At 34.2% G+C, this 14,826-nt stretch overlaps 3 protein-coding genes and 1 non-coding gene across 7 annotated transcripts; 1 reads left to right on the plus strand and 3 right to left on the minus strand.

Moving 5' to 3' along the window:
• Window positions 1–800: 800 nt before the first annotated feature.
• Window positions 801–1,617, minus strand: LOC116019848. The gene has a single exon (XM_031260198.1). It carries the CDS (start codon window positions 1,584–1,586, stop codon window positions 987–989), a length of 600 nt encoding a protein of 199 aa, XP_031116058.1. The 5' UTR covers window positions 1,587–1,617; the 3' UTR covers window positions 801–986.
• Window positions 1,601–3,539, plus strand: LOC116019849 (ubiquitin-60S ribosomal protein L40). 4 transcript variants are annotated; one of them, XM_031260199.1, is made up of 5 exons: window positions 1,601–2,108; window positions 2,190–2,276; window positions 2,378–2,480; window positions 3,187–3,253; window positions 3,367–3,539. In XM_031260199.1, exons 1-5 carry the CDS (start codon window positions 2,006–2,008, stop codon window positions 3,391–3,393), a joined length of 387 nt encoding a protein of 128 aa, XP_031116059.1. In that variant the 5' UTR covers window positions 1,601–2,005; the 3' UTR covers window positions 3,394–3,539. The 4 variants fall into 4 exon arrangements, with proteins under 4 accessions (XP_031116059.1, XP_031116060.1, XP_031116062.1 ...); XM_031260200.1 differs by having other exon boundaries at window positions 3,216–3,253; XM_031260202.1 differs by lacking the exon at window positions 3,187–3,253.
• Window positions 3,540–4,375: 836 nt separating this feature from the next.
• TRNAL-UAG lies at window positions 4,376–4,455 on the minus strand. Its single transcript has one exon. It is a non-coding gene; the product is annotated as a tRNA-Leu (tRNA).
• Window positions 4,456–4,520: 65 nt separating this feature from the next.
• On the minus strand, window positions 4,521–5,904 carry LOC116019847 (homeobox-leucine zipper protein ATHB-12-like). Its single transcript, XM_031260196.1, has 2 exons — window positions 5,428–5,904; window positions 4,521–5,198 (listed from the first exon to the last, which is right to left on the minus strand). Exons 1-2 carry the CDS (start codon window positions 5,887–5,889, stop codon window positions 4,890–4,892), a joined length of 771 nt encoding a protein of 256 aa, XP_031116056.1. The 5' UTR covers window positions 5,890–5,904; the 3' UTR covers window positions 4,521–4,889.
• Window positions 5,905–14,826: the final 8,922 nt, after the last annotated feature.

Consider the following 14,826-nt stretch of genomic DNA (forward strand, 5'->3'; position numbering starts at 1 on the left):
AAAAAGCAGCCACCATAGTTGGAACCAGCACCTTTGCATAGCCCAAGAATCTTTCATACTCACCTTGCAAAGTGCAGTGCAATCATGATCATGCTCAACTCTAGTTCCCAAATCTTATTCAGGAACAGGAATGAGTTTGTGGACACTGACGTTTAAGATTCTCAGAGTTCCAGCAACATGACCCACACTAAATCATGACAACAATGATCTTCTATGCCCTACAAGCTTTGCTTCAAGACATGAGTGTTGCATCCTCCTCATAAATAGATGCTTCCTTCTTCAATCATTTGAACAAAGACTTCAACTCCACCCTCATAAGCTTTATGATTCAGAAAGAACCAACTCTGCATTCTACTCAAAAGCAAAGAACAAAGGGAGTAACAGGCTTTTCAGAAAGCATTTCATCAAACATTAGCCAATCCATTCACTCATTTATATCATAATTCATAAACTATCCCATCTCTAGAATAGGAATCTTGTAAAATTGCCTGCTCCACGGGCAGCTCAATTGGTTCTTGATTGTTAGATTGTGAACGAGACACGGGATCGAGCCTGACATCGAGCCCTGACAATCACATTGTGAGAGTTACATCTAATATGGTAGGCTCCTCGTGGGCACATACATGATCCTTCCACTTAATGAGTCACTTAGTCACTGTGGTTTACCCCTTCCCAGCTCGAGATCATGTTGAGCTGGTGTGCGGGTTAGGACGAGGGAGTTTCGCTTTTGTGGGCAAAGAATCATGTAAAATCACAGTGCAAAAGAAATAGCAGCAGCATTACTCAGAAGAATACCAAAAGATACAAAACTACACACTTCAACTTCATTGATAAAATCATTTGTTTACAAGTTGGAAGGTAATGCGAGGGCATCAATCACTAGCATGGCAGCAGGCAGGAGTGCTAATATGCTAATTCATGAATTTATTCGTTGATAGAATTAATAATTACAATTGCAGAAACGATGACGGTTGGATTTTAGGTTTTTAATCAAGAAAACCTGTTTGCTGAAACACAGCATTGCGAACACGACGCAAGTCTCTTCCTTTGAGAGTCCGCCCTACGCCTTCGAAGACGGAGAGTGTCACGTGCGCCCTAGCGACGATCACGTGAGGGGGCACCAACTCGTCCTCGTCGATCTCGAAATCCGTCTCATCCAAATCCTCAAACGCATCGAATCCTCCCTTCTTATGCTTGGGCCAGGCCGGCACGTTGACCGGAGCGGATTGGTAGAATTTGGCGACGCCGTTAGGGTTCGGTTTCGAGTTGACCTGAGGAATTATCCGGGCGGTAGAGGCGGCGGAGACGGTAGGGTTGAGAGTGGATTTGCGGCGGACGAGGTGGTTGTCGTCGTTGAGGGCGGCGGAGAGGCCGGAAATCGCGGTCTTGAAGTGGTTGCGGGAGCGATTTTGGTGAGTGGGAGGGGAAGGAGAGGTGCCGTAAGGGGAAGATTCGGAAGAAGAGGACCAGAAGAGGTCGCCTTCGTCGATCTCGAGGTGGTCGGAGTCAGGTGGTTTCAGAATTCCGAGGAAGCGGAGGGACGGTTGTGACGCCATGGGAGTTGATGACATCATGCATCGTGTCATACTAAATTTTCTTTCATTTTATTCTTTTCGTTTTTTTTTAAATTCCATTTTTTGAAAATCGTTGAAATATTAATTCAAAATACTGAGACCAAAAAACAAACTTTTCTTTTTTTTTCAGTAGTTATTCGACCATAATTTTTACCATGCACCAAAAATATAATTCATGGTAAGCATTTAACAAATTCCATATATGTAAATACATTGTATATAGCCATAAAAACTCATGTAATATTACTCTTAACCTTGATTAGACGATACAAAATCTAATAATTCGTACAAATAAGGAAGACAAAATTTTGTTGAGAAGAACGGCGTCGTTTTTCACTTAGAGAGGAGACAGACCTCCAAGCTACAATTCCCAAACCCTAATCGCAGCTCAAGCAGAGTAGACGACGGCATGGCGCTGCGAGGAGATAAAGATGCAGATCTTCGTCAAAACTCTTACGGGGAAGACCATAACGCTCGAGGTCGAATCGAGCGACACCATAGACAATGTTAAGGCCAAGATTCAAGACAAAGAAGGTAGGGTTCATCTGTTAAAATGCTGAAATTTTAAGATTTTGTTCTTCAATTTTCCATTTTATGACTTCGTGATCTGTTTAGGTATTCCCCCGGACCAGCAGCGCTTGATCTTTGCCGGGAAGCAGCTCGAAGATGGGCGTACGCTTGCGGATTACAATATCCAAAAGGGTTAGTCACAAAGTTCCATCTGAAAAATCTCTTATTTTCCCCTGTATGATCATCATTTTAGTGTAGCTTATGTATATGTGTTCGTTTGTTTTGATGCGCAGAATCGACTTTGCATCTGGTTCTAAGGCTTCGCGGTGGGATCATCGAACCATCTCTTATGGCTTTAGCCCGCAAATATAACCAGGACAAGATGATTTGCCGCAAGTAAGTTCTTTCAGCTGCATTTCAGATTTCACCCTTAATATACTAAATAAAATCCTTTGCATTTTGTTATGTACAGAGTATTACATTTCAGCTACACATTTACTTTGTAAAGTACACTTGTAAGCTCTGCTCATAAACAAAAAATCATGAGTTTGTTTGAGTCTTAGATATGACTGTATACAATTTTGCATGAGAGGAAGTAATTCAATTTATTTAACATGTCTACAGAAATTGGTTCATATTTAGTTCTTTAAATTTTATTTTTTAATTAGTATTAATTCCTTACAAATAATTTGTGATGTTTTTAATATCTAACAAGATTATTGATTATAAAAGGGTACCCTTCATTGCCTTGTTTTACTTACATTTCAACTCCCTAAGAACTCAATATAGGAATCTTTTTCATAGACCTGTATTTCTGTAACGTTATTGATGCACATTCTGGTAGTAGTGAAAGACTTGTCTCTTTTCTTAATAGCCTTGAATGATTAGAAAGTGCGGTTCTAAGTATGAATTTGTTTATAGTTTCTGATCCAAATACTGATAGCCAGTAGATATTGTGGTTCTAATTAGGAGTATTATTTCTAATGTTTGATCCAAATAGTTTTGCACATTAGTCAGGCAGTGCCCTTTGGTCTTTGAGCATATTTAAAGAGGTATTGGACTTTGTGTTTCTCGTGCATAACATAACTAGTTCTTTTGGCAGATGCTATGCCCGTTTACACCCCCGTGCAGTCAACTGCAGGAAGAAGAAGTGTGGCCATAGCAATCAGGTAGAGCGGTAGTTATTGCTTAATTTGTTTCTTGGTATACATTACTGGCAGCATTGGGAACCAGGTTCTAATAGGCTTCTCACTGATTCATGCCGTTTTGTTTGTTATTACAGTTGAGGCCAAAGAAGAAGATCAAGTAAAGTGGTGGCTGGCTTGTTTGTCTCAATTGCTTGGTTACAAGATAGTGTTTAAGATATTAATTGATTGTAAGACATTAGCCTTTGACTATGTTGAGTTTTTTGACATACAAATTTGCAAGGATCTTTAGCCATTTTCCTGCTTACTAGTCTCTTTGTTTTCTCTCAAAGTTTTACAATCTTTTAACAGCCCAGTAATGAGAATATGAGCAGTAGCCTAATACGCAGACCTGGAAGCCTAATAACAATATTTTCCATACTTATTTCAACAAATGATATAATATCATTTCAAAAGTTTTAACCTATTTACTTATAGTTGTTGGATTAGATTACAATAATTTAAATCGTTTCATTAGTATGCATATGTTTTATGTAACTTTTCAAGATACCGATTAACATAGGGTCAGACAGTAATGGCTTTCCTCTTAGCACAATGCTTATAAAGCATCAATCAAGACTTCTCAAATTCATACAGGAATCTGCTTCTTAACACTAAATTGAGATTTTAATAGCCCAAATCACTTTTGAGAGTGAGAATTTAATAGCCCAAAAGCAACCAGTCCAACTTGAAAATGTTAAGGGTGTGTTTGGTTGGGGGTTTAGGCATAAGGTATGGGTATCAAAGTGATTGTTAGTGTTTGGTTGATAGGTTTTGTGAATGCTACTATGGGTTTAGAATACCTCATTAATGGCAAAACCCATACCCTTATTAAATAAGGGTTTCATCTTCCTTCATCATTTCTTCCCCAACTATTAATAATCATTCCCATTCCACCCAACTACCAAACATGCTAAATACTTTCACCAAAACCCATTACCCTTACCAAGTATTTGATACCCATTCCCATTCCGATTCCCATGTGCGAACCAAACGCACCCTAAGGTTTTTTAATAGCCCAAATTACTCGAGAGTTAAATAGCCCAATTGTGCTGGACAGACCCTTCAAATCAAATCCAGTCCAGCTTAAAAATTGTTTAGAAAAATTGACGGCTGTGGGATTTGAACCCACGCCCTTTCGGACCAGAGCCTAAATCTGGCGCCTTAGACCACTCGGCCAAACCGTCACATGTTTTAAAATTGTCTGTTTAATTTATATCATGTGTCACACGAATTTAATAGACTCCATTCGTAAGTACATGCTAAGTTGCAGGAATTTCATTTGATGTTTACTTGTGTCTCAATGTGTTTATGAGCTACACACTGCACCTAAATCAAGTTATCAACCATACCCTATATATTAAACGAATAACGCAGTAAATATTATGCTATTGTACATAAATTCATGTTGGCCGGAAACTGGTAGCAGCCCTTCTTTGCCTCCTTTTTCAGACCATTTTGACTTCTGAGTGAAAAAACAAACAAACAAACCTGTTGTTCACTGTCAAATTAAACGTATATAAAATGAAGGACTGAGATCCATGCATTTTGATTGTTGGAAGGACTGTTGTGGGCTTAAAATGTACGTTATGTTTGATGTTGAGAAGAATTGAAGAGACATTCAAATATCCCACAATTCTGAAGTCCCACATGAGTGGCAAAAGGCGTCGCCTAAGCCGATGCAGCACCAGTTTTCCTGTGAGGATAAAGGACTGCAGTCTCCTAATCCCCCCTGCAGCTTCAACAACTCTGCCTCTTCTTCTTGCTGTTCAAGGTATTCATTTATTCCCACCTCCTTTGCATCCTCAGCTCCTCCATTTAAGCACCCTGCTGCAGCCTTTTCTTTCCAAGTGCTTTCAAAGTTTGCATCTTTACTGCCCTTTGAATCTTGGGTTTTTCTGTTTTCTACCTCATAACGTAGCTTTTCCAACTGTTTGGGAATCATAACAAGATTTTCATAGCTTCTGTTAGCCAGATTTATGATGATTATAGAGATGTCAAGAAGAAAATAGTGCAGTAACCAGGCAACCCTAGCTAAGTTGGTCGAACTGTTTACAGTTAAAGTCATAATTACCCAGTACATACTCTTCAGTAGTGACTTTGATTTCCCTCGTTACCAAAAAAAAATAACAATAATAATGTAGTAGGAGAGCATATACCTGGATAAGCAGAGAGTGGTTTTCTTTCTTGAGGTAATCAAACTGCAGATTTAGGGTGTCAAATTTGGCTTTAAGCTCTCTGTAATCTTGCTCTATCTGCTTTGCCTTCCATCTGGCCCTTTTGTTCTGGAACCATATTCCTACCTGGCGAGGCTGCAGCCCTAAATCTCTTGCCAGCTGCAGCTTCTTATGTGCCTCCAGCTTGGTTTCTAACGTGAACATGGATTCCAGTAACTTCACTTGTTCATCGCTGAATCTCTTGCAGTTTGCAGTGCCCTTCTTTTTGTTTGAGGGCTGCTGGCACCTCACTGCAGGCCCATCATCTTCTGGTGCTGCAGGATACTGATCATCATCTCCTCCCTCCATTTTACTATTATTGCAGGATTTCCCTTCCAATTTGGTGGAGAAATGACTACTGATGTTATGGGTTGCTCTTGCTTTAGTTGTTGGATTTGTGGGCATCTTCAATTCTTATATGTAGTGTCACCCATGCAAGAAGTATCAACAACCCACTTCTCAATTAGTTCGATTGGTCACTTTAAAGTATAGCTTCATTGAAATGTGGGGTTCAAGGGATTATTGAGAGATAGAGCTGGATTTTAGGGCGTGCAAGATGTGCAACAGCATGGGCCCGAAAATTATGGGCTACTAGTCCAGTCCTAGCATAATAGTTAGTACTTAGTATATGTATTTGTGATTATATTGGCCCAAAATTAGGGTTTTTTTGCATTTTTCTCTTTACAATTTTCCTTTAATTCGCATTTTATTTATACTTTGATATGACCTCACTTATTTACTAGGACATGGCCACGCAAATAAATAAAAAAACGGCCCGGTTGAGAGACTTTGAGTGATCAAATGTGAGCATAAAAGTGTATATGCAACGGGTGAGATCGAATCTGTGGACTAACGGAACTAGTTACTATTTACCTCCTCTAACGACTTTTAGACATGAATTTTGAGAAATTAGAATTAGTCTGGCTTAAAGTGGGAAATTAATATATCAAAACAAAAGAAGATTTGCACTCTAAACTAGAAAATCATACTTATTCTTAGTCTAAATCTTAATGGATGAGTAAATTAGAAGATGCATTTGGATGTTCCCACCAGGCAGTTCTGTAGCTGCCAGCAAATTTAAAGTGGACTGTTATGTGGACCTACTAGCCATTAATATCGTGTAGGAATGGTATTTTCCACCCTTTCATATTTGGACATCTGACATATCTGAATCTGTGGTATGGTATTTTCTACCCTTTCATATTTGGACATCTTTATCATTCATAGTTTCCATCTCCATCTATTTAATACTAATCCCAAGCAGGAATTATCATTTTGGCTGTCTTTTCTATGATGGACACGAATTGAGTGAAAATAGGAGCTTAGGTCAAAAAGTTGTGGGCGTACATACTTTATAGTGCCAAAGGCCCAAAGCCATCAGAAAGTGAGTTTTTTCCTTCTCTTTAAAGGTCTTGGACACTTAGGTTGGAATTCAAATCAAATCTAATCACTCCACTGTATGCTTTGCTCTGTTCTTGTAGATTGTAAGGTATAAGTTATAACCTTCCAATTCAAGCACAACCTAGTAAAGAAAAAAATTCCTAACACGTAATATAGAATCTCTTAATTTAATTTACTGGTAAGTTAATCCTTTTTTAAACAATAAATTCTTCATTATCAATAGATGAAACCGTGCCAATTTGTATGCTCTTTCAAGTAGTAGTCATGGTTCAGTTCTGATTTTGATATAGTTGTTCATGGTTTATGTCTTTACAAGTAATTGGAATAAAAACTGAAACTTTATAGAGAATGTTTAGTTGTGAATCCGTGAAAGGAATAATGGTTGTACAATTCAGATTAAAGTTTGGTTTGCACCTTGTGTGGTTCGATTCAATTTGAATCATGATCAATTCGAATAATTGAGCTGTAGTCCCTAGTTTTAAAGATAGGATGAGGATATTTAATTTGTTGACAAATGGATTTTAATTTTTTCCATGGATAATAATTTGTGGGAATATTGTGGGTGACGTCCAATTTCCATGATGAACATTAGTTTCAAACTTTCAATGGAAGAATAATTTTCTTTTGAAATCAAACATAGCTGCATTTGGTATTTGAGCAGAAAGAGAGAAAGAGGTGTATGGATGAACTTATTAAGGTGGCATTGCGCCATTGAAGAAGCAGGCCAAACAGCAACGAAATGTGATTGACAAGTTTAGTACTCAATTAACCACAGGTGTCCCTTACGTGCATGCATTGAGCTGCTCTATCCATCTTTTCATAGCCATCAAAGTCCAAACTGGATGGGCCACTACATGGCTTATTCCTTGTTGCTTACCTGCCTTTGGATAAACCCCATCTTTCTTGAACTGCCTTTACTTTCTCTTTTGTTTACCTTAACTTTTTACCTTTTGGTTTGCCTTACGTTTCAGGACAGATGTTCTGGGTTGGGTTTGGTTTTGTTTTGCTTTTTTGTGATTTGTGATGACCACTTTAATGGCTTGTGCGTATTGCAAACCTGCTGGCCGGCCGCCTGTGCTTTATGATACCTCGAAATATATTGGGAGTGTTTGGTACATAAATAAGTTGTTAGTTGATAACTATTAATTGATTGAGTTATTAAGCTTGATTAGTTGATAGGCTAATTGTAAAAACATGTTTGGTAAATTAGCTGTTAGCTAATAATTGATTACATGCAAAATGATTTTCAAAAAGTTGATCAAAAATACTTTGAGCGGCTTTGAATTTTAATGTTTTGAAGCATTAAGCTGTTACACAAAGTTAATTAATCAAACACTCATATTAGTTGTTAATCAAGTCAAACAGTTAATAATAATTACACAAGTAAAATTAACTGATAAACTAATTATATTACCCACCATGATCATTATGTTTGACAGAGATACGATGTCCCGGGTCTAGGAAACCATCGCGCCAACCCTGCACTGCACAACGCATGTTTCGTATACGCTTGAGACTTGCATTGGCATCGTGGGTGGGTAGAAGTCGTGTTTATAAATAAAATGGATTATGATGTATTTGTTCTAGTTCAATCAAGGCCAAAAAGTTAATTGGTGACTCTATAACATTATAAATTATTCTTTTTCTCCTTAAGTTTATTTATTTATTCTAATACTACATTGTTTGGGTGATTGAATCTCATCGGATGAGACTAATTCAACGAAGTTGTAAATGTTTAGTCCGACCCTATTTAGGGGTCGTTCTCTCAAAATGATATTATTCTATAGCAACTATGGTATTATAACAAACAAAAAAAATTCATAATGTGTAAATTGTGATCAAATAAAATATTCATATAAGTCAAGACGTCCACCCCAGCCGGCCAAACTAAGTCAGGACCCTCCGACCGCCGACTAAGGACTAAGGCGACCTGGCGAGGAGCAGAAAGGGGGTATTGCAGTGGACCTGGGAGTGGTCCGCCGCCCTACCTCTAGTGATCTGCTCTTGTCCACTCAACCCCTACAGAGTCCCCTACTCACTGGCAAGCCTATATCCGACACTGGTAGTGCTAGCTAGTGTCCCCACGCCCCATGCAAATCGCTCATCCAACAACTTGTTTTTTCATATTGTGTTCCATATCGTGTTTCCAAATGCACCTTTAACCCTTTTTTCAAAGTTTTGCGCTATAACATCATGTACTTTATGTCTCACCACACTTTTACCCAAACTTTCTCTCCTTCTCCACTTTAGATCACATCATTTCAGTCTTTGCACTCTGGCCTTTTGCACTTTACGTGCTACCACACTTTGACTCCAAAACATTATTTCTTGACCCAATTTAAGCCCCAAAAAACAATGCTTTTGAGCTCCAATTATTTCAAGACATAATTAATGCTCGGGTCTCCGTTTTCTAGCCTAATTGACATTCGACCCAAGCCCCATGGCCCCTATCAGGTGTAAAGTAGAAAATAAAAAATTTAGGTTGGGCACGGGTCGGGGGCTGGAATAGATATTCCCTTGTATCTCATTCTTAAAAATAAAAACATTAACAAACAACGTAATAGATAAATTTTCAAGAACGCCATTACATTCTAGATCTATTATGCGAACCAAACGTATTGTAAATTTTCAATCTTATGAAACCTCAATACTAGTCTTATACTTGGTCTCTATTAGAATAAATATTCCTTTTACAACTGAAATAATTTGTTTTTAGAATAAAATGATTTACCAAATAAAAATATACTACATATCTATTTTTATAAATGTTATTTTATTTCAGACCTATTATGTGAACTAAATGTGAGAGAAATGCATCCTATATTATCATTGGTGGGTGGAGTTACACATAAGATGTTGATTATTGTTATGTGTTTGCACTTAACATATTTTATACTAGCAGTAATAGTTTATGTATTGTAGTTAATTAGTTATCATGTTATGTGTCTGTAATTATCATGTGATGTGTCTTCAATTTATTTACATGTACAAATAGTTAATTGCAAGTACAAAATCTAAAGGTTATTTCTAAATTAGAATCCATGCAATATAGATCTTGGTTCATGATATAATTTGCCTTACTCTTCAAGCTACTTTCCTTGTAAATTTGATGGTAAATTGGGCCCGCTTATAAGATCACAAGATGGGCTGAAAAGGTAAAATTAATTATTATTATTGTTATGAAGGGGTGCAGAGATTTAAAAAGAATTTAAGTTTTCAAATGGACCAAAGAGTTAATAGTCCTTTAAATACACATGCAAGTTGGGCCAACTGAAAACCTTTGGGTGATTTTAAATTAGCGTTCTTTCAATTTAAATTAGTTGCGTGGACCATTGGTCCAAAATGACATCGTTAAATTTTATGAGTTAGAAGAATGTACATTATGTATTACAATAATGAAATTTTTGGGGTAAGATAATATTTGTTAAGTTAGAAAAATGTACTTTATGAGTTATAATCATGTAAATTATGTTTTAGAATAATGTATATTATAAGTTATAAAAAATGTATGTTGCAGCGGGGTTATGTTACCTAAATTGGGATGGAAATTTTGATCTAATAGGTGGATTTTATCATCTTATATCAACACACTTGTCAAGTTTAATTTATTAAAGTTATTTTACAAACAAAAAAAAAAGTTTACTATAAATTATCAAAATTATGCTCTAGGTGAAGCTCATCCACGTTATCAATAACGTCAATAGACAACCTTATGATTAATAATTTAATTGTCTAACCAACTAAGCTGAATTAACCTAATGTTGTTTAGAAAGCACACTAAGTAAGTTTATGTTGTTAATCAATTTACACAATTATTTGTTTCTCTATGTACAGATTTTGACTCTCACTTCAAAAAAATAAACTAATGACCACTTTAATTTTAAAGTTCTCTTACCAACTAATTCGATTGAAATAATTCTCTAATTAAGAAATGAAATTAAATAAAAATAGCCTTATATTATACCCTCCACACCATTTTCGTTTTAGTCAAAAAGAAGTCTTTAGTCTTTACCTAATTCTAATGTAAGGATCTCCCTCATCATTCCAGCGGCATCAGTCAAAGTTTGGAGGGGAATAAATGGAATGCCCGATGTTACGTTTTTCTTTTTAATATTTTTTAAAATAAGTCTTGTGTGAGACAGTCATGTGAAACGTGTAATACTATTTTTGTTAAAATATAATATCTAACTATGGATTTATAAAAAGTCAATTTATCTTGTGTTTAGACAGAAATTTATCCATTAATCAAATATTGTCACGTAAATAGATGGTTAGTTGAATGTGAAATTATGAAGGGAATATAACATTACTCATATATAAATGTAAATATGCAATTCAATTGTCGATTTAAATTTTTAATTGAGGTGGTGCACTTTCCTCCCGATAAAAACAATATGTCGTTTAAGTTTTACTTCTCAATCATTAAAAGGTATTCAGTTCATTCATATGACAAATGCGTGTTGAATATAGATGTACAAATTAACTATCGATTTACACTTTAAATAAATATTACTTTTTAACTAAAATTTAATACTTTTCTACGAACTACTTTTGATAAATTCATAGAAAATTATTACCTTTTAATTAAAAAGCATAATTATATATGTCACGTGATACAGTCAACACAAGACTCATGCTTAAATTATACATAATAACCAACATATATAAATAATTTTATTCCCAACATTAGGAAATGGATATTAAAAGAGCATTTAGAATTGAATGATACTATTTTTCATATGAAAGTTAGGCAAGAAGGCAGCAATATTTGGTTTCTTAAGAATTTTAGAGAAGAGTTAGTATTAAATCTGTCATACATGTTCTTTTTAAATTTTTTTTTTTATAATTTACAAACTATTACATAAAAATTAAATTTATCTTATACACACCATTAAAGAAAGAAAGAAAGAAGCTGGTATTGAACTATTGATATATAGAGGAGAGACGCAATGCATTGAGGCAAATTGTCCAAACAACTGAGTGGACCATGGTAAAAATAATATCGTTGAATTTTATGAATTAAAATAATGTACGTAATAAATTATAAAAATATATGTTATAATAAGTTTGAATGAAAATTATTTTTAAATTATGATCTACACAACTTTGTGGATCAATAAGTGTTGGTTCATTGAAGGTGGACGGCACGGGGAAGAGCAGTCCGATAGAATCCTAAACAGACAAAAAGCTACCTCCCGTAGGCCATAGAAAGAAAGCCTACTTTTCTTTTCAACAACTCTCACTTTTTTATTTTCTTTTCTTAGCTCAAATCCCAATCCCAATTCAACTAAACCGCGTCCTGCAATTAAAGCTTTTTTTTTTTGGAAAGCAATTAAAGCTGTGTATCATTCTTCCCAATTCATATTCTCGGTTCTCCATATATAAAATGTTTAACGATAAAAAATAAAAAAAATTACATGAATTTTATATATTTATGTTATTTGTAAATTCTTTTGAAAAATAAAAAGTTTAAGATATGGTTATATGCATATTTGGATTAAAAAAAAATTAAGAATAGAAAATGAGAGAAAAAAAAAACTAAAAAGAAACATAGAATTGAAGCAAACATTGCCTTTGAGTTTTACTAGTCTTAGATATATAGTTATAAAGTATAATACAAACACACAAATTGTGCCAATAAAAAGTCACATCAAACAATTTTTTTTTTAAATTTCCCCAAAATGCAATAATTTTAAATCTTTATTGTTAAAATAAAGTATTTTAAAACTTTATTATAATTGTTAGTTTCATTTTACTCTTGAGAAGTTGTTTATACAAGGAAATAGTCAATTGGGGTTTAAGTGATTACTATATATATTCCTAGAGGTGCTTTGAGAATGAAGGGGGGAGGGGGTCAAATTCTAAATTCTAACAAGCGATTAAATAGTATGTTACTCAAGAAATTTTAATTTCTACATACTACAACGTATACTATAATAATTGGTTACTATCATTTGTGAACGGGAGTTCACATTTTCAACGGGAGTTGCATCTGAAGGTAAGAGGGATTTTGTAGCATGAGAGATTCGTGCTCTCAATTCTCAAGGTACTACATAAAGAGCAGCAACAAGTGCTCATATTTTGTACTTGCTTGTATTAGATTTTGTGTCTTATATAATTAAAAATGAATTGAATTGAGCTTCTTTTTGGGCTAGTGCCTTGTGAATTCAACCAAATTAAAATCTTAGTGTCTCTATTTTCTTTATGCATTTTTATTTATAAGTTTGGTTGCGCTTTATGATTAACTATAACGCGTAAACAAGTGTCTGGTCTTCCTTAATTACTCTAATAGAAATAAAACAAACGTAAGGAGATATGGATATAATAATTCTGAGATTAATAATCCATGTGGTAAGTTAATCTGATTATTCTCAAATCTCAATACAATAGTTTATGTCACAAGCAGACTGCACACTGGTACTATAGCCAATTCACAAGATTTTTTTTGAGACTACAATTTATTAATTTGTCAATATCAAAGTCAATTTTTTTCAATAACTATGTCTGAATAACATAAAATTTAGAACTCATCGTTAAATCGTTGAAGTAATAACCAACACACTAACAACTACAATAATAAACTTTGCTCATGTTTTACGGTTTTTATTTTAAATCAATATAATGATGTTAAATCTATAATATACTACAATTTATTAACTTGTCAATATCAAAGTCAATTTTTTTTCAATAACTATGTCTTAATAACGTAAAATTTAGAACTCATCGTTAAATCGTTGAAGCAATAACCAACACACTAACAACTACAATAATAAACTTTGCTCATGTTTTACATACGTTTTTATTTTAAATCAATATAATGATGTTAAATCTATAATATACTATTAATTATTATTGTGGGTCATGAAAAATATTAAATTAAACAAAAAAAGGGTAGAAATTAGCGATGACTTTTGAAACGTAAAAGAAAAAACGATGTTGAATTCCCACGACTTTAATTATTAGTTTATTATAAAGTTTGAATATGAATAGAATGCGTACAAATTGGGGAAATTGAGGTAATACTTTCTCTATCTCTTTTATATGTGTTCACGTGCATTATTATTATTATTATTATTATTATTATTATTATTATTATTATTATTATTAGAATTGAAGTATAACAAAAATAGACTTGAAAAATACTATTTATACTATATATATTTAATTTGTCCCATTATTGTTTTTTTTTTATAAGGGAGAATTAGAAGAAAAATACAAAGAAAAACTAAAAATTGTATAAGTCTAGATCGAACGTACTAGCAAACAAAAAGGTTGAAACCTTTTAAGTGTAGGTCAAAAGATAATTCGTTACGATTAGTGGACATCTAGTTAATTAATTCATGCATAGATATGTGTGGCCATGCACAATCAATCCAATCTCGATTTATCAATTTTATGAGTACAACTAATTAATTATTATTGACATCTTCCCTCACTATGTTTAATCCGTTGAATATTTCTCGCAAAGTTGCACTTAACATCAATGCAATTTGTAGTCTCACTCATAGCACACCATTGATCATATATATATGATTATCAAATATTGGTACTCAAAAATAATAAAATTAATCCATATATTTTAAATCATAAATAACACTTTTTTTAGGGGAAGAAAGCAAAAGAATCAACTAGCTAAGTTATATGAATTTAGTCCATGTGCGACTCCAACAATATTACATAGAGCTTAATTGGACAAGATGTTAGGGAGGTTTCAAAAATAAGTAGGATTAGAGTTAACATTATCGACTCATTAAGATTCAACCAACTCAATGATTAAGTGATTTATTAGCTCATATAAATTGATCTAAGATGATGGATTCGACTCATTAAGACTCAACCAACTCACTGATCAAATGACTTATTAGTTCATAAAGATTGGTCTAAGACGATGGATTCCACTCAAATCTACACCTACACAAAAAAAAAAAAAAAAAAAAAAAA

Source organism: Ipomoea triloba, chromosome 5 (assembly GCF_003576645.1).
Source record: "Ipomoea triloba cultivar NCNSP0323 chromosome 5, ASM357664v1".
Classification (NCBI taxonomy): domain Eukaryota; kingdom Viridiplantae; phylum Streptophyta; class Magnoliopsida; order Solanales; family Convolvulaceae; genus Ipomoea; species Ipomoea triloba.